Here is an 18,449-nt window from a genome sequence, read left to right as displayed (position 1 = left end):
TCTGAACATAAAGTAATTTTGTATGTACTGTTGAAGTGAATGTGTTTCATCTGGATTGTGAATTTTTCAAAATGTCAAAACTCAACTCAAAAGGGAAGTACCCCACTCCGGAACACAAAATGCAAAAGACAGTGAAACTGCCCCAAACAAAGTCTACTATATCATCATTTGTAGACAGTGCAATTGATAAAGAAAACAACAATCATTTACAGAAGCCGTACTTGACGGCAAAAGCAGCTTCAAGTGGACCAAAACGACTGCAATTTAGTTCAACAACAATCAAAGAACAAAGAAGCAACAAAACTGACTCCAAAAATGACAGGACAGCTAAAGACGAAAAAACTAAGAAAACACCTGTGTCAGTTTCTGGTAGCAGCAATATGGCAAATGGTAGCAATACACAGAAGAAGCCAGCTACTCCAAAATCCAGGACATCTGTTGCTGCTACATTTTTGGGAAAAACAGCAGACGGTCTGGCATCTTCTCCCAAGAAACCTCACATTTTGGATCACAGTCGTATTTTAAAATTAGAGCAAACCTCTACAACAAGGAAGAATCTTACTTCTCAAGGTGTTGGCAGCCAAAGAATTTTACCCACAACTCCAATTAAGGCTAAAAAAACGACTACTCCTGTAACCAAACAACATGATATTCTTGCTGAGCCTAATCGTGGAAAACATTTCATTGATAAAAGAGGTTTTAATCCTAATGGAGTCGCAAGTCCAACAGTGGCTAAAATTCCTAATGATATCGTTCGTAACATGGTCAATAATATACAGGTAAGATATGTGTAGACATGTAGTTTATCAAACATTGTTTCTAACCTAGGATGATATACTGAACTTAGTTCATCATGTATGTTTTGATGGCACAAAGTATCTGGAGTTCACTAAAGAAACGTATGCTTTTATCTTGACTCTATAATTACGATTCAAGGCTCCACTTGGCTCAACCAAAAAGGAGACTGAGAGAGCTGGACACATTCGGAAGAGTCTTGCCGGAGTGTTTGAGCAAAGAACGTCATTGGCTCAAAAGAGAAAGAGTTACTTACCAAGTAAATAGGAATAATTCTTTCTGTATGACATATCTAAATTTACTGGTAGCTGTTCTCGTGTAATGAATATGCCTAACAGGTTATGTTTTTGTCTGTTGTAGTTCCAGATGAAGAAATAGCTGCAGAAGATTTTTCAGTCACAGTAGCTGTTCGTGTTCGTCCATTCAGCCAGAGGTAAATTATTAAGATTTCGAAGATGTTTTTCAAAGTGAAGTTTGTTTGAAATTCATGTTCTCATGATCAACCGATATTAAACTCAGTCAAGCAGCAACGTCAGATATTAGGCTTAAGCTAGGGCTACCATATGTCCTCTTTTAGGAGGATTTGTCCTCTTTTCTAAAGAAAAATGAATTGTCCTCCGAGGACACTGAAAAATGCCAAAATGTCCTCCTTTTTTGCATTTTACGTTTTCTTGCTTAAATTTTCAACAGAATTATATGTTTATGTGACTTTTTGGCATGAGGCCTAAGTCAAGTCAAATGACTTTTCAGCGACAGCACAAGGTCTAAGCATTTTTCTTATCATTGTTTTAATTTAGACAAACATAAAATCTAAATAAAGCTAAGCAATAATGCCAAAGAGGAACACTGTGTTTTCTGATGAACTGCGGCAGAAGTATCCTTGTTTCAGAAAAGGACTTAATGATTTTGAAGCTGAATACATTACTTGGGCATATGCGTATAATTATCCAAAAACATGTGTTAAATTCTTTAAAAGTAAAACTTTATTTGCATTGTACTTGCTGGCGAAATTGTCCTCGTTTTTGGGGATGAAAATATGGTAGGCCTAGCTTAAGCTGAAACTCTTAACTGAACCTCTCTTTTTTAGGGAAATTGGTTTGGAAGCAAAACAAGTGGTTTATATGGATGGCAATGAAACTGTTGTAAATGATGGAAACACGGAGCATTCGTTTGTTTATGATTATTCATTCTGGTCAGCTGATCATGGAACAGGTATGTGCATGTTGGTGTCGAAGCTAATTTATTTACAGTATATTGCTTCAAGTGTATTTAAGAAATGCATTGACAAGACCTCACTTCATGAGGTAATCTTTTATTTGTGTACCAATTTATATTATTGTCAGGTTTATATTATAATTGTGTCGTTCATTAATTTTTGGTTTAATTATATTTTATTTGTAAGATATATGCATGTCTATTGCAGATAACTTTGCCTCACAAAATTTAGTGTACAAAAAGTTAGCTGAGCCCTTGCTTCATGCTGTATTTGAAGGTTATAACACTTGTCTATTTGCTTACGGTCAAACTGGAAGTGGAAAGTCTTACACGTAAGTTTTGTTGACAAAAGAAACTTAACAATGTGGTTTTAGGCACCGGCTTTCCTAATGAGTGTACACAGCGAGTGCTCTATTGTGTTGCTTACCGCAATGTATATTTGTCTTGGTTTGTCTATCATGTTAGTTGATTTAATTCCATTTGTATTAAGTTTGTGCACTTCTGTAATATGACTTTGCCGTATAAACCATCCACAATGTAGAGATTGCACATTGTATGTGGTGTTTTGCTCAACATCATAATTCAATACAAGTACCTTTAGCAATTACTCGCAAACGATCCTGTGTTAAACACACCAGTACAAGTTAAGTTATGGATTAATTTTGATTTTTAGAATTATGGGTCTTGGCGACGACAAGGGCGTTGTGCCTCGCTTTTGTGAACAACTTTTTTCCAGCATTCAACAAAGAAAAAACGAAATAAATAATGTAATTTCAGTTATAGAGGCTACTTTTTGATATTCTATTTCATAGCAATGCGTTGAGATACTATATTACCTGCCGAATCTACATACTTATTGTTTAGGTGCATTATCACGTTCAAGTTGGTTACTTTGAAATCTACAATGAAAAAATTCATGATCTTTTAGTATCTTCGCAACCTTCTGCAGATGGTAGTGTCACGAAACAAGTTGTAAGTTCCAAAGCGAAGCTAACTACGAGCAACTTGAGTTATCTCAACTTCAATGATTCGTTAAGCAGCCGACTTTTTCCTTCTCTAGTTGTTTGTAATCTAAATAAGTACTAGTTATCCCAGACTGGTTGCGAATTTCAAGTGTATCAAATTCTTTTTCTTTTGTAGCTTCGTGTTCGTGAGCATCCAGAACTGGGTCCGTACGTGGAAGGCTTATCAAAGTAAGTCAATACCTCCATAACAATAACAATAAGGCACCTTCACTTCACATTAAACGATCCTTAGGTTTTCTGTATCATCATTTGCTGATGTACAAGCCTGGTTGGAAGTCGGTAATCGCCAGAGAGCGACTGCATCAACAGGGATGAATGATAAGAGCAGTCGTTCCCATTCAGTCTTTACCATGTCCCTGGTGCAGACTACTGTAAGTAGTAACACCCCAATGCATCAATAATTCAATTGGGTTTAGTTTCAATGACTTTTTGGTTGCAGACCGAAGACTTGGAAGGTGAAAAACACGAGTCAAGTCGTAGAAGTCAGGTCAATCTCGTTGACCTTGCAGGGTCGGAAAGGTCATCTACTGCCGGGACAAGCGGTCAAAGGTTGAAGGTAAATAAGTTTGTGTTAGTTATGGTAACGGACTTTTTGAAAACCTCTTTCACTTTCGTGTTAGGAAGGAGCCAGCATTAATAAATCCCTTCTCACATTGGGTAAAGTTATATCTGCTCTCTCTGAAAGAACTGCTCTTCCTTTGAAACGAAAAAAACGAATGTTTATTCCATATCGGGACTCAACCCTTACATGGTATAACATAAGAAACACGTGTTACTTTATAATACTGTATTTACCTATATTTAAATTAGAAACATGAGAGTTGTAGTTACTGCTATAATGATTAAATGTGTAAGAGTAGACTTGTCTGCACTGCAGGATTTTACGGGAGAGTCTTGGTGGCAACTCTCGCACAGCAATGATTGCAACCATAAGTCCAGCAAGCTGTCATATGGACGAGACGCTGAGCACCCTGCGTTATGCCAAACAAGCTCGCACAATTGTAAATCTGGTCAAAGTTAATGAAGACCCAAATGCCAAAATCATTAGAGGTAAATTTTGGATGCATACTTGGGATAGTTCATCTTTGATTAAGATATTCATGGAATTGGTGCGCTGTGTTTGTATGGGTACTAAGTATACAGTGTATCATATATATTTATTATGTTGATATCGTGTTGAAAAGGTCAAGCTTTGTTTACCAACACTGGTTTTCAAAAAACATGTTATCTGCTTTGTGTTTAATTTTGCCCTAAATGAACCACGATGCCATAGTTTCTGAAGCTAACCTACAGTATGTGTGGGTCAAAGGTGCTTTGTTTTGAACATATGATGAAATAATAATGGTCACAGTCCCATATGGCATTGTTTGCTTATTTAAACCTACAATTTTGCCAAGCGGATGCCATTGTTATTACAGATAACTACTAGTGTATATAATAGATATATGTACATTGAATTGCCCCTTTTCACCTAACAATGGTTATCGCTTTACAATTGATGGTATAAATATCCAGATTATTATAGATAACAGTGTCATCCTGTTGTATGTTTGGGTTTGTTGTGTGTGGTATATTGCTCTGTTTATTTTGGATTCCTGGAAAATTGAAATGGCTTATGTTGACACCTGTGCTTTTTTCCGGTTTTTGGCATATTGCTGACTATAACAATATGTAGGTAACAGTAACAGCACATCCATCAAAATTGTGAAGATATGTTTTGAAATACTGACTACCACCAGTAATATAAGGAAAGCTTCTTAGTGATATATAGCTTTTAAGAGTTTAGAGATATGGGGTATAAGTTATGAGATCTTCAAATGGTAGCCAATTAAGTCAAAGATTTGTTGGTATGCGAACAAAACAAAATGTAAAAGATGCGGGAGAATTTCGTTATTTGGATTTGGTGATTTACTGCAGTGGTGGGTGACTCAACGATTGTCTTCATTTTGTTGAATTAAATTAAAACAATTGAATTAAATATAATAATTAGAAAGTTTATTTGCTTTACATTTTAAATGGTATTTTCAAAACACGTAAAAATGCATATGCTGATAATATCACCCGTGTATGTAAAGTTATATTGCTTTAGACCAGACCTGGGCATTGTACGGCCCACGAGCCACACACGGCCGTTTGGTTGACTCTGACCGGCCCTTGTAAGGTTGCGGTAATTGAAAATGATAAAATAAAGATATTTTCTGATTATACCTTATGCATGAACTAAAGCTGCATTGCTTTTATTTTGAAGTTGTTTTTATTCACGTACATAATGACCCAACACCTTGGAAACAATACCCAATGACCAAGACGTACTTATGATTAGGTCGTTGTCAGCTGTGCAGGTTTAAAGACGACTTTAGTCTTAAAAATATCCTCTCAAAATGCAGAATTGAGTTCAGCCTTTAGGCTCAGCCCTCCGCAATATTTCTGCTTCTTATGTGGCCCCATGGAAAAAATAACCCACTCCTGCTTTAAATCGATTAATTTTAAATAAAAAAAGATTTCAGCATCAACAAAGAGCATTTTCAATTCAACAGAGCTGAAAGCAGAGATTGCAAAGCTAAAGGAAAGATATGGACAGAACGAAATTGATCCTGATGAATTCAAAGCTTCGCTCCAGGAAGTTTCATCACTGCGGCAGCAACTGTGTACAGCGGAGCGTGAAAGGGATGAAGTGCAAGAACAATGGAAACGGAAACTGGAGCAAAGTGAAAAGAGAAAAGCCGAAGAAATTAATGAATTGAAAGTAGGAAGTTAATAAAAAAATATCGGTAATCATAGCACCGATGAAAACATAGCAGCTTATGATGTTGGTTTGTTTATTGTATTGGTCATAGCCCATAAATTGTTTGAAAATCTCACCTTTGTTAATAAAGTTTAGGTAAAGGTTTCACATATCCAATAAAAAAAATTTTTATTTTGTTGCTTTAGCGAGCTGGTGTGTCATTCAAAGTCGATAACCAACTTCCAAACTTAGTCAATCTCAATGAAGACCCACAACTTTCCGAGCTTTTACTTTATATGATAAAGCACGGAGTTACCAGGTATGGCAGTTTGTCTCGGCATGTGGCATCATTTGGCCGATGCAACTGTTTTCTGTTTATCTATCGCAATTAACTTTAACTTTTTAGGTTACAGCCAGGCGTATATACAGATATATCCTGTAGATATTCATCACAAAAATGAGAAAAATCGCTCTAGACATACATCAAAGTAAACTAAGATCCATACATCACTTTAACCCCTTTTTTGACTTTGTTAGGGTGGGCAAGAAGGGTGGTGATTGTGACATACAGTTAAGTGGTGCTCTCATAGCTAATTTTCATTGCAAGATATTCAATGTTGATGAGGTGGTAACAATTGAACCTATTGGAGATGCAAAAACTTTTGTCAATGGAGAATCTATCACTGGAGCTGTTACTCTTCACCATGTAAGGAAGCCTGGGTTACAGGTTTAATTTGTATTTGGATCACTTTTCACTGCTGTTGGTATAAATTTACTTATCGTAAATTATCTTTTTTGGGAATAATTGATATTTATCTGATGATACTGATTTTAAAGATCTTAATAAAGTATTCAGTTGGGTTTTTTTTTAATATTTTTTTTAGTTACATTGTTAATAGTAGTATTTTAGAAATGCAATCTGTTACAAAAAAAATAAGTTGTTTAAAAACAAAGTAGCTGCAGTTGTAAAAATTTGTAACTTTAGGCCGATCGTGTTGTCATTGGAGGGGATCACTTCTTCCGACTCAACAATCCAATCGAGGTGCAAAGAAGTGGAAGCAGGAAGAGAAACTCCGGTGGAAAGAGGAAAGATTTCGAATTTGCGAAACACGAACTCATTGAAAGGCAAAATGAAAGGTAGGGTATGTCTCAAATTTTTAACAAGTGTTGTCTCATACTTGGTGTTCATAAGATTTCTATATTAGAATCCAAGCAGAAATCGAGGAGGCACAAATCAAAGTAAAACGTGAGATGATGGGTGAAATAGAAGCCGCAAAGCACGAGGCGGAGCAACAAATTTCGTCGCAACGAAACGAATACGAACTAGCTATACAAAACCTGCAAGCTCAATTGGTAGGTACACGAAATAATCCACGCTTAACAGCCCATTTTTGTTTTGAGATTGTCTTGCCATTGTATGCAGTTTGCGATGTCTAACTTTTATCTGAACGCCAAGCTGTTAGATTTACTATTTCAGGTCAAAGACAAAGCAGCTAAACAGGAGTTGGAAACGATCTGTGAGCAAGCTGAAGTTATACAGAAAGAATTTAAAATCAGTCGACGAAATCGTCATGTTGAATCTTCATTAGAAAAGGTTTGATGTTGTATTTGTCTTTATAGTAACTGTATATGTGTGTTAGTAAACGCTTTAAAGCATTTGTTGCCTTACATACCATACTTTGTTGTAAACTGTCCTTTATCATAAGCAGCCCTTGATTGTAAGCCGCATGTGATGGTTTTAAAGAAAATAATTCAAACCACTCTAAAACATTAGGTACTGTAATATATACTCTCTGCAACATGCTCTCCATTCACTATAACAATATCAGATATAGAGAAGAAAAAAGACAAAGAAAATTTTCTCGATAAAAAATGGCCAACAAAAAGTGCCATACTTCGGTTTGATTACAGCGGTAAGCCATAAAAATTTTGACAAAAAAACTTTATAACCTGCGGCTTACAACCATATATACAACTATACTCAGAAGTATAGCATACAACTGTATACTTTTGAAATAACATGCTAATAAGGCCTGTCGCAAGCAAGTTCTCTCTGTCTATCCTACAGTTATGCTTACAGGGTGATTTCGATGCTGACCAGATAAAGACTAACGTTCTCGCAAGTTTAGAAGCAGAGCGTCAAAAGCTTGCTAAGGAGGTGGAGCGTATGCAACGACGGAGGGCGTGCATAAGTAAGTGTTGTTGACAGAATACTAAATTCCAGATGCAGTATCCTGTACCACGACCAACACTACTATAACCATATCGTTTACAATGTCAGTGCATGTTGGTAGAGTCCAAACCCAGCCATGGTTCAAGTACATTGCGATTGTCCCTCCTACTCGAAGAAGCAAACAACATCGCAAAGTCTCTCAACAAGCACACAACCTTTTCAAGATACGATGCATCTGATGAGCAATTGGATGTGATGATAAGGTTCATTTTGTCATCAGTTAACGAGTTATATCTGGTACTAAGTTTATTTGATTTAAAAACTTGACCCACACCGGCATGTTTATCGTATAATATCTTAGGAAAGTTCATACATTTACTTCGATTTTTAATACACTGTATGCTTCTTGTCTTCTTTAGAGTTTACAACACAAAGCTTGGAATATGGACTTTGTGGTCGTTGAATAAATTCGAAAACAAGCTTGAACTGATGCGAGAAGCTTACAACGGTGATGCCAACTCCAGTTCTGAGGATGGTGAAGAGGTTGGAAATATCTTTTACGATCCAGCGGATGAGTGGCAGGAAGCCTACAATGAGTGTCCTGATACACCAACTTCATCCAGGTATGGTGGAATAAATAAAGAATGATGGATTAATTTTATGAAATTGCTCAGTGTTAAAACGGCTGTTTAGGAAATTAAACTAAATGGAGCTGGACCAGAATGTTGCAAAATCAAGATTCATTAATATTAATTGTAAAAATGCCTCGATATATTATGCCAAGTACTATTATGTCCTCATTATTGCTTCACTGTTTAAATAATAATTGGACTCATATTATTAGCGACACTTTTATTGGATAGGGGAAATCAACGAACGTCACGCCGTTTGACGCGTAGATTGTCATCACTTGTTCTAGCCAGGGCATCTCCTGCCTTGCAGCAATCGTTATCCCAACTTACGAGTGAGAAGTATTCACCTGGTTCTCGACAATATGTTCCTGACACTGCACAACATATTGCTTTCTGCAAGATGTAAGTGCATTTAAGTGGTTTCAATTTTGCAACAAATGTGCTTCTACGATATGTGTTGTGTTTTGCAGGCGCATTAATGCTTCAGTAGAAATCGTCAGCAATAGATGCAACTCAGTGATTGACAGATTGCTCATGACGCTTAACTCCATCAGCAAAATTTCCACTAAAATTTTACAAAGCTTTGAAGAGAAAGATGGTTTGTCGAATGTGCATTTGTTCCCTATCGATTTCAAGCATTTTATAAAATTATAGGTTGTTTTATTTGTCCTTATCGCTACCGCTTTTTTCCAGATTATTCTGCTTCTGCGGCATTCTATGAGCAATCCACCGCCATCACCATGGCAACGGAGATGATGTTAACAGTGGTCAGTTTTATCAGACAAGGATCTTTGGAAGTTGCAGAGTCGTCGACGTCCATCACAAAGTTAATCCATCAGACAGAGAAAGCTTCAAAAAAATTAGCTGGCCACGTCTCTAAATTATTACATGTGGGTAATTTTGGCGGATGTTATCAATTCTGGTTTAGAAAACTAGTTGTCAGTTAAACACAATGTTTCATATTTGTTAAAATCTTTAACAAGTAACTTTTGTGTAAAATCTGCATGTTTTAGGTCAGGACAAGGTTCTTATGGGACCCTATGCATCACTAGATATTTTTTATTAGTAGTTGAAAGCTACGTTCTAAATCAACCTGGTTAAAGTCAATGTATCTTTATGGTTAGTTTGTTTAACAGGTGACTGACAATAAACTTATTGATATAATTATCAAACTTTGCTTTCCCCAGGGTTGCCACAGTGATATTGAGAAAATGGTGAAAGAATCTTCATCCAAAATAAGTCATGTTATTCCAAATATGTCGAAGTACGCAGGAGCAATTGCCATAGCAACAAACATCACTGTGTCATTGTTTAATGAAACTAATCAACAGGAGGTTAGCACCACAGTGATTACCAAAAGTGAAGTAAAAATAGGTTGTAGTTTTCAACGTTTTTGATTCTGGTGTTTGTTTTTTGTAGTTAAGTCATCGAATGAAACACGCCTTCTTGCAAGGTGGTGACACGTTTATGCGTAAAATTCTTTCGGGGGGGATTGAGAAAATGGAGGTGTTGGAACAAAGACAGGTTGGATTTATTTCATAAATTATTACATTACGCATTCCAGATCACAAGTTTTTTAAACTACTTCACACTTTTTTGTTTTAATTGTTTTTTACTGCATGATATTAAAAACGCATTATTAAATGAAAAATAAATGAGTACACACAAATGAATACATATTTTGCACTTTTTATGCCGTTTTAAACATCCCGGTTGAGATGTTTTTGAAAAGCTAATTTTAATTGACAGGCTGCATCAGTGAGAACCAGCTTCCTGGGTGGACTTTATGAAGCTGTCGTGAAACTTCTGCAAACCTGCCTTGACCTTCAGGTATCAAACGTTAACATGATTAAGAAGTTTTATGTGTTCATGAAAGTAATCCCATTTGCCAGGTTGATTGTTTATCATGTTTATATGAGTCTTTGTGTTAAAGATTTCAAAGTATAGGTAGTGCAATATGATCAGGTAGAGCTTAAAGTTCAGATCACCGTCACAGAAGTATTTTCTTTTTTCTGCAAAGTACGAGTTGCAAGGCAAAGTTGTCAGAGAAGAGCTTAACAAAAGGATCAGCATTGATGCGGTATGATGAAAGCCTACTGGTTTAGAAACCTGATTAGTTTAGTTGCCTAGTAGAAGGAACACCCGAATGGGCAATGATCAGTCAGATGCTTAGCTGAAAGTCTTAGTTGCATCACAGTAACATGTTTTTTTTCCGGAAATATTGCCCAAAGAATACTTGTAATTTTGACCAAAGCTTTGACAAACAATGTCGTTCCAAACTATTTACCATTCTTATTCAATTTACAGCAAGAACTATACGACGCGTCTCTAATCGTCCACGAGCGAGATGTACCCGCCCATTACTACGGAGAGTATCTGCAACGCACTCAGAATCTTATCCAGGAAGTCAGCAACCTTGTAGAAGGGGTTGCAGTTTTAAACGAGAAGGCCATAGGTGTGGATTGGTGGAAACAACATATTTCACATCCTAAAACTGCTAAAACTCATTACTGTTAATTATATCGCTGTTGTACCTGTTAATGCTTATAGTATTTCTTGTTACATGCAGAGTATCCAGATAGTCCAAACACTATGGAAGAGATTCGTTACAAAGCCGAGTTGCTATGGCGACCTACTTCACGCATCGGTGACTTATGCGTGAAACACGAAGGCCTGTGTGCAATCATGCATGACGTCAAATCGCGGAGGATGTCATCAAATATAAATTCGAATAATAGTAATAACAACGTCGATGTGACGAAAGAACTTTTAAGCGACAGGTAAGCCAGTTTAAAGGTGACTCTTACATGGCGCACCAGTTGTAGCATTACATTGGACCCCAGCGATGAAGTTTTGTCACTTTCAGGTTATGTGACAGCGTATTCACGGCCGGGAGAGCATTGCAGGAAATTCTCAGGGAAATTATCGACTTTGCAGATTCGTCCACCACATCGTAAGTATTGTGTAAAGGTTCACTGTTTAACTGAACACGTGATAAGCGTGACGTGTTTACTGTTCATAATCAACAGGTGCATACGGAGTTACGGACATTATTAGAAATATACCTCGTCATAATTTGATAGACTTACCTCTTAGGGAAACACGCGAAATTATATTAAATAATTTTGTATATTACAGAGAAGATAACAGCGCATACAGTGACATCGGTTTGAGAAAATCATCTGACAACGACCCTTTTAATATCGACGAGAAGTCTATTAGAACAAAAAGACGTTTGCTGCCTACTAGTCCAGCTCTGTTGAACTCGAACGAAAGTTTGCCTGTAACTTCTACGTCGTTTGTTGTGAAAAGTGTCGTCACGAAGTGGCTGAAACTGGCTGATAGTCCAAAGAAACTGCCAAACGAAGACACAATTATAAGCAAATCAGTTTATGTTTAACTGTAAGCATTTTCCTATAGCGTTATATATTCTCCATAAATTTTTTTGCTATATCTTACAATTACATAATGAGTTTACGTTTGAAAGAAGGTTCGCTTCTGGCTGTGTTCGAGCTCTTTCGCTTATCGCATTGTTGATGAATTTCATTTGTTCCAGTTGCCCGTATTTATTGATGAATTTTCATACTGTGCCGTTTTCAACACCAACCAATCATATGCATTTTGAATCATAATGTGGTAAACCAATTTCAATCTTCGCCAGGAATCGACAATTTGCAGTAAAATATTTTCAACTTTCAAATGCATTTAACCAACGTGTTTACGGATCCTAAGCTGTTGTAATAAATACCATTTGCTTGAAGTGAGACACAAGTGCTGAACCAAATTAAAGAGCAATTGTCTGTAAGAACCAAGCTAAACATTAGGCCCTAGTTGGAGTTGCCCTCGGTTTGTAGTTTATACTAAAGCTAATTTTTCTCGATATGTTTTGCTTTTATACAAAAAGCCAACTTAGGCATGCTAAGTTCACCTTCACGATTTCAGGGAGCCCCATGTGGGTTTTTTCAAACAATTGCGTTGTTAGTAATTTCATCGCATAGTCAAACAAAAAGATTCCCTTTATTAACTTAAGCAACTAGAAAATTTCGATAGATCTTCCTAATAAATAGGGTATGGGCTATATCCTGGTATTCTGTATTTAACCTAATCGGCATCCACATGTCCTGGCGCATTCAGTCTACAGACCCTTGCTACGACAAGCTGCGCATATTGCACGCGTTTCCATATGAGATTTTGTTTTCTGTTTACGTTGCAGAGATGAAAAAGATCCGAGTATGGTTTTTGCAAAACCTTGACTTGACCTATGGTTTTTATCCAACAAACCTTGACTGTTTTGTTGAATAAAAAAACTTGTATTTTGAGTTTTAACCACAAACCTTACCCTTGCATACGCAAATACTGAATGGTAACCCTTAACTGAAGATGCGTTTTTATAACAAAAAGTTGATAATAGCATCACCGGAATAAGTTGAAATTGGCCTGAATAATTCCATTAAAACAATAATTAAGTTCTCGTATCTTTTTCATTCGTAATTAATTACGCTGTTGGTCTAACCAGTGATGGTTCTTATTCCAATAGTTTTGATTATGTTCCCGTTTTGATCTTATTCCTTCGATGGAATCAATATGCGTGCTGTTAGAGACTCCGAAAATAGCGATAAGGATAATACAGAAAAGAAATTTGCCAAAATGATTTGTTTCTAAACAGAATTTTCGTTTATGGTATGGATACATAAAAATTTTATCAATTTGCTTCATTCAATCACTCATTTTATTTTTTTGCCAAAAGCGCGAAGCCAAAAGCTTGATAGCTGATACCATATGCCTATAAATATACAATACAAAAACATCGGGCAGTACAGTATAAAAAAAAACATGCAAAAAATGTATACATATCCATCGGCACTTGCTCAAAGACTCAAATGAAGTTAATACGTTAAGAATTTACAAAAGAAACTGTTTGACTGCAAACATGTCATTCCACTTCCTCGTCAAAGTTCAATATCTGATGACGTAGGTTATCCCAAAACATGGGCCAGAGGCTTGTGGAAGCAGGTAACTGAAGTGGGCTTCTTGAACGGCGATGGAGTCGATTGCGAACGAATCCTCCCGACTGCGCGTCGCCTTCAAATGTGACAATGACTACTTTGTCTTTACCGCTTTGGAATTTTAAATATTCCAACACCGAAATAATGTACTTCCCTTTGCAAGTGTTGCCGTAGTTTCCAGTAAGAACTAAAATAACAACACGGCTGGAATCGATCTGGGCTAGAAGCTGCTTGACAGGCGAAAAGCCGCAATGGTCGTCTCTGCCGTTTACGACAACCTGCAAAGAATGTGGAGCAGATGTTAAATTGGGAACGAGGTAGTTGTCCACCCATTCGCTCACGTTTTGCGACTTTCTGTCGAAGATAACACAAGCGTGGAACGCAAAAACACTTTTCGGGCCCTTTGGTAGACGAGACTCGTAGCTGACAGAGACAGCTTTGTTGGCGTATCTTGCAAGCCACACTTTCCAACGCTCGCTGGAAAAGACAATACCAGCGACCAAAAAGATCAAAAGTGACCCGGTGAAAGCGGTCGTCAGAATAAAATATCTAAAGCTTTGGCAATTTCTGTTCATAGAGAAACTCAGCAAAGATTCAGTCTGAAGTGAAGCCGACGATTCGCACTGAACGCATCCGTCGTAGAATTCTTCGATAAGTACCGTGCACGTGTTAAAAAATCCAGGCCGGGCGTTTAAATTGAATTGAGTCCCTTTAAACCAGCGACCGAAATTCTTCGTTAGTGCGCATGTGCAAGATATGGGATTTCTTCGCAAATCCAAAACTTGGAGACGACTCAGCATGGTGATGGGGAATACTTCATGCGTGCCTCTGGTGATGTAGTTGTTTTGCAACAGCAACACAGACAAATTACTAAAGCCGTGAAACACTCCAGGGCCAATGTACCTTATTCTATTAAACGAAAGATCGATGTACTGCAATTTTGAAACAACAGCAAATGACTTCTCAGGCAACTCTTCGATTTTGTTCGACGCCAGTTTAAATGTATTAAGAAGCGGCATCTTGTTTATGCACCTATGCGGAATTTCGTGAAAAGCATTTTGGCTGAAATCAAGGTAAGTTACAAGCGGTGTTGGTAAGTGTCCCACATCAAACAACTCGCATGAATTCATGGTAATACTGGTTACGTTAGGAAAGTTGCGAAACACATCGTAAAGCATAATGTTCAGCAGGACCTTATTATTGGAAAAATCCACGCTTTCAACGTATTGCGTACAAAAGGTGGAGTAACCCGGAGCAACCATCAAATTAAAAAAAATATTTCCGCTGGAAGTGTACCGGAAGCCGTAAGGATGCTTTAAAGCTGTCAGGAATTTGAAACTTGTATAACTTTGAATAATTTGTTTACTATCCATTGCGAAGTAGCGGAAATGATTTAAACCGGAAAATGAATCAGGATCAACATATCTTATGGGGTTGCCACGTAGGTCGAGCCGACATAACAGCGGCAAGGAACTAAAAGCGTGGTCGTAGATGTGAAGAATGATATTCTGGGACAGGTCTAAAACCTGCACAAAGGTTGTGGCGGTAAACATGTCTGATTTCACGACTTCAAGTTCGTTAAATGACAGATCTAACCGAAACTGGTTATTACAGTTTTGTTGGTTCATGATTGGATTTGTCGGAAATTTTTTAAATAAAGTAAAGTCTCTGGAAAATAGATTTCTTAAAACCCTTCTTGATCGAGAACTGGTATCAGCACCAATGTTAATGCTTCGTTTGTGGTAATAATCTTTAGTCGCACTTGGTCCAACAGAACTTACTTTTCTATTGTAAATGCCGTTATGACTAAGATATACCTGATTCAAATGCTTTAAACTTGACAACGATGTGACATCAAACTCAACAATATTACAGTATCCCATTTTGAGATGCGAAAACATTTCAAGCTGGTTTAAAGCATGAAAGCTCTTGTGGTCCACTTTTGAAATGTTGAGCTGAAAGCGTACTGCAAGATCCAATTCGATCTGTGTTTGATGCCCTAAGGAGAGCAATACCAAATGTTTCATTTTAGAATAACTTAACCCAAAGCGCAGAGTTTGAATTGTATGCTTTGGAACATAATCGCAAACTCGATTATTACCCAGAAACAGATACTTAATGCTTTGAGGCGGAACAAACGTTGGGTCTTCCACATACTTCCACAAACAGTTTAACGACAAATCTAAGAAGAAAAGTTTGGTGTTGTACAAAAATGTCCCATTGGGAAAATACTCAATCATGTTAGAAGCGAAGTTCAAATATTCCAAATCAGTCAAAGGATAAAAGACTTTTGGCTGCACTCTGAGAGTCCAGTCGCCAGCCATCATGTAAAGATGTAAGGCTTTGACCAATGGAATTCCAGCAAAGTCATCATTTTCGAGCAAGGTGATGTTGCTTTCCGACAGATCCAGTGAGAGTAATTTTGGAGTTAGAAGATGAACTGGCACCTTGCAGAACCAGGTTGTAGATAAATCTAAAACCTGCAAAGACTCGCGGCTGGATGTCAGAGAATATTCTTCAATCGTCAAGTTTTTGCTGCATTCTGGTGGATATGTATCAGCGCACATGTCTCGAACAGAAAACACCGATAAGTTTCTCAGATTCGCCAAATCAGCCTTGGTAACACGTTCTATAGCAGTTCCTCCGATGTCTAAAAACTCTAAAGTTGCAGGCAACCGTTGCGGGAAGTGTTTCATCACCGTCCCAAACGCTACTAGCATTTTTAATTTGAACAAAGATCTTAAAGCGCCCGGTTCAATGGTAGCATGTCCATTACAATGAGGGAGATCAATGGAGCTTATTTTTACGCAGTTGTAACGAATAAATAAGGCCACCAAGTTCGGCATGCTTTCAAAATCGCTGGCATAAAATTCATGGATGAAATTGCCATTAAGGAATAAAATTTCGACATTACTAGGCATGTTGGTTGGTACTCTGGTCAGACCTCTGTTTGAACAATTTACGAATCGACGCTGTGTCGTCATCCAATCCGGGTAACCAATAATCAGGTAATACGTTGCACGTTCTGCATACCCAGTTGGTAAGACTTCGCTGACCGACGCATTGCGTTGAATATCGCATGGATTGTTTAAGCTGGCACTTCCACCCTGTTCAAAGGTCGATGTCCAGCAAGCGCAAAATAACAACACCGATGTTATATCATTCATTTTATGGGCTGAAATATTTGACTACCTTGAAAGCTGTCGTCTGCACTCCACAGCCTACACAAAAAAAAGATTTAAAATTTGATTTAAATTCGGTAAAGTTTTAGTTCAGGTTTTCTCAAGCGTTTTAATTGCGAAGTCGTTAATTGCGTTAAAAGAAGTCGCAGGCTATGTAGCAACTAAACTTAAAAAACCTTTCCTTATACGTTGCTTGCTTCGCCTTAAAGCACATGCATTCCGTACTGCAATATGGTTTGAAATGCTAAAATGCATAAATTTTTATGACCTCGTTCAAAAAATTTAGCTTCACTTTTGCAACTTCTGCAGCTGCACATTCGATTTGTGCTCGCTCAAATGTCGAAATTATTTTTAGCTTTGCTGTTTGTAAGATGGCTATAAGTATCCATTGCATTCTTCCGTCTAAGTTAACGTCACCATTATCATAGTTTTATTAAATATTGTTTATCTGGCAAATAACACCCACCCACGCCAAACCGCAGAACGAGTCGTCATTGCACCATATCATTAATAACAATGGGCTAATTGCAACACTATCAGTATGAATAAAATAACGATAAATATAAACACGAGGAAGTTACCCATATTCTTTATAATAACCGGAGTCAAATTACATTTAAGCTTTTCGGCCCGGAGTGTCACAATTGCCCATTTTATGTTGACGACTCTATCAATAAGCTTCCATTAATAGAACAATGATAAAATAACATCTTTTCAACAAAGAAATATCAACCTGACATTTTCTAATGATTGCCTTCAGCAAAGTCGTTCCAGGATGTAGTAAAGTTTAATACGCACATCCAATAATCTACCCAAAACCTGATAATAAAACCTTTTTTGTTCGAAATGCCTTCAAACTTAAAAAAAATCACAATTTTTGATCAAACAAAAGTCGCAGAAGATAAATCGATCATAGCATCGCCATCATTAGTTTTGTTCGTGACTGGTCACATTTCGGAGACATCTTTAAAGAAGAAGAAAATGAAGAAGATCTTACAGCAATTTACTGCCGAAGTCGATTTGACAAAACTAACAAACGATTTGTCTCATTATATTATAATTATAACAATCAGTAATCGGTAACATAAGATGTCCATAATGTCCTGCAATCAGCTGTTTTTCCATTACACAATTCGATATGCTTCGTTGCATTCACTACCTTATGACGTAAGAAATAGAGAAACCTGCAAAACTTATTTATAAACACAATGAGTTAGTTGGGGAAACAATGTTTTTTTTTGCTTTAAGTAGTAAATCTAACATTGTTTTTATGTCATTAATTGCATAAAAAAGAAGCGCAAATATTCTGGTTCTTGTATTTTAAGTGTATGGAAGCTTAGTTAGTATATCTATACAGTAACTCACGTGGGTTGACTTTCAGAGTGAAGGCGGTTGTTGTTTAGTTTGGTAGGCCTAGCCGAAAACCAGTAGGCCTAATGGGTTCCGAGTTACCGACTGGGACGACTACTTTAATTGTACTGCAGCCTTGGTCGTAACCTGCTCTATAATTGCTGGGTAATGCTAATAATGTGCATCTTCCAATAGTTTAGTTGTTTCGTTGTTTTTGTTATATTGGTTTTAAATTCATTAAACTTGGGAACTATTTTGTGGATTTGGTGGCCATGCTAACCTAACATCTTACAGCACAGTTGCATTATTGCTATCTTGCATGTTTTAAGTCCTTGGGTTTTGCTAC

The 18,449-nt window shown here is 37.2% G+C and overlaps 2 protein-coding genes across 4 annotated transcripts; one reads left to right on the top strand and one right to left on the bottom strand.

Moving 5' to 3' along the window:
• On the top strand, positions 1-12,325 carry LOC143469198 (kinesin-like protein KIF14). Of its 3 annotated transcripts, XM_076966806.1 has the most exons (33): positions 1-779; positions 937-1,054; positions 1,156-1,228; positions 1,883-2,007; positions 2,219-2,342; positions 2,684-2,777; positions 2,875-2,982; positions 3,151-3,203; positions 3,268-3,406; positions 3,475-3,591; positions 3,656-3,786; positions 3,913-4,085; positions 5,573-5,781; positions 5,967-6,079; positions 6,298-6,466; positions 6,746-6,897; positions 6,966-7,113; positions 7,238-7,354; positions 7,841-7,952; positions 8,055-8,196; positions 8,353-8,556; positions 8,797-8,967; positions 9,036-9,163; positions 9,259-9,455; positions 9,753-9,899; positions 9,985-10,089; positions 10,315-10,395; positions 10,586-10,645; positions 10,873-11,020; positions 11,135-11,345; positions 11,432-11,518; positions 11,704-11,967; positions 12,122-12,325. In XM_076966806.1, the coding sequence occupies exons 1-32, from the start codon at positions 72-74 to the stop codon at positions 11,963-11,965; spliced, it is 4,926 nt and encodes a 1,641-aa protein (XP_076822921.1). In that variant the 5' UTR covers positions 1-71; the 3' UTR covers positions 11,966-11,967; positions 12,122-12,325. The 3 variants fall into 3 exon arrangements, with proteins under 3 accessions (XP_076822921.1, XP_076822920.1, XP_076822922.1); XM_076966805.1 differs by having other exon boundaries at positions 11,704-12,325; XM_076966807.1 differs by lacking the exon at positions 10,586-10,645 and having other exon boundaries at positions 11,704-12,325.
• Positions 12,326-13,421: 1,096 nt separating this feature from the next.
• LOC143469727 (toll-like receptor 8) lies at positions 13,422-17,007 on the bottom strand. Its single transcript, XM_076967526.1, has 2 exons — positions 13,913-17,007; positions 13,422-13,849 (listed from the first exon to the last, which is right to left on the bottom strand). The coding sequence occupies exons 1-2, from the start codon at positions 16,736-16,738 to the stop codon at positions 13,499-13,501; spliced, it is 3,177 nt and encodes a 1,058-aa protein (XP_076823641.1). The 5' UTR covers positions 16,739-17,007; the 3' UTR covers positions 13,422-13,498.
• Between the last annotated feature and the right edge of the window lie 1,442 nt (positions 17,008-18,449).

Source organism: Clavelina lepadiformis, chromosome 8, assembly GCF_947623445.1.
Source record: "Clavelina lepadiformis chromosome 8, kaClaLepa1.1, whole genome shotgun sequence".
NCBI lineage: Eukaryota > Metazoa > Chordata > Ascidiacea > Aplousobranchia > Clavelinidae > Clavelina > Clavelina lepadiformis.
This window is presented reverse-complemented; position numbering and strand designations above follow the sequence as displayed.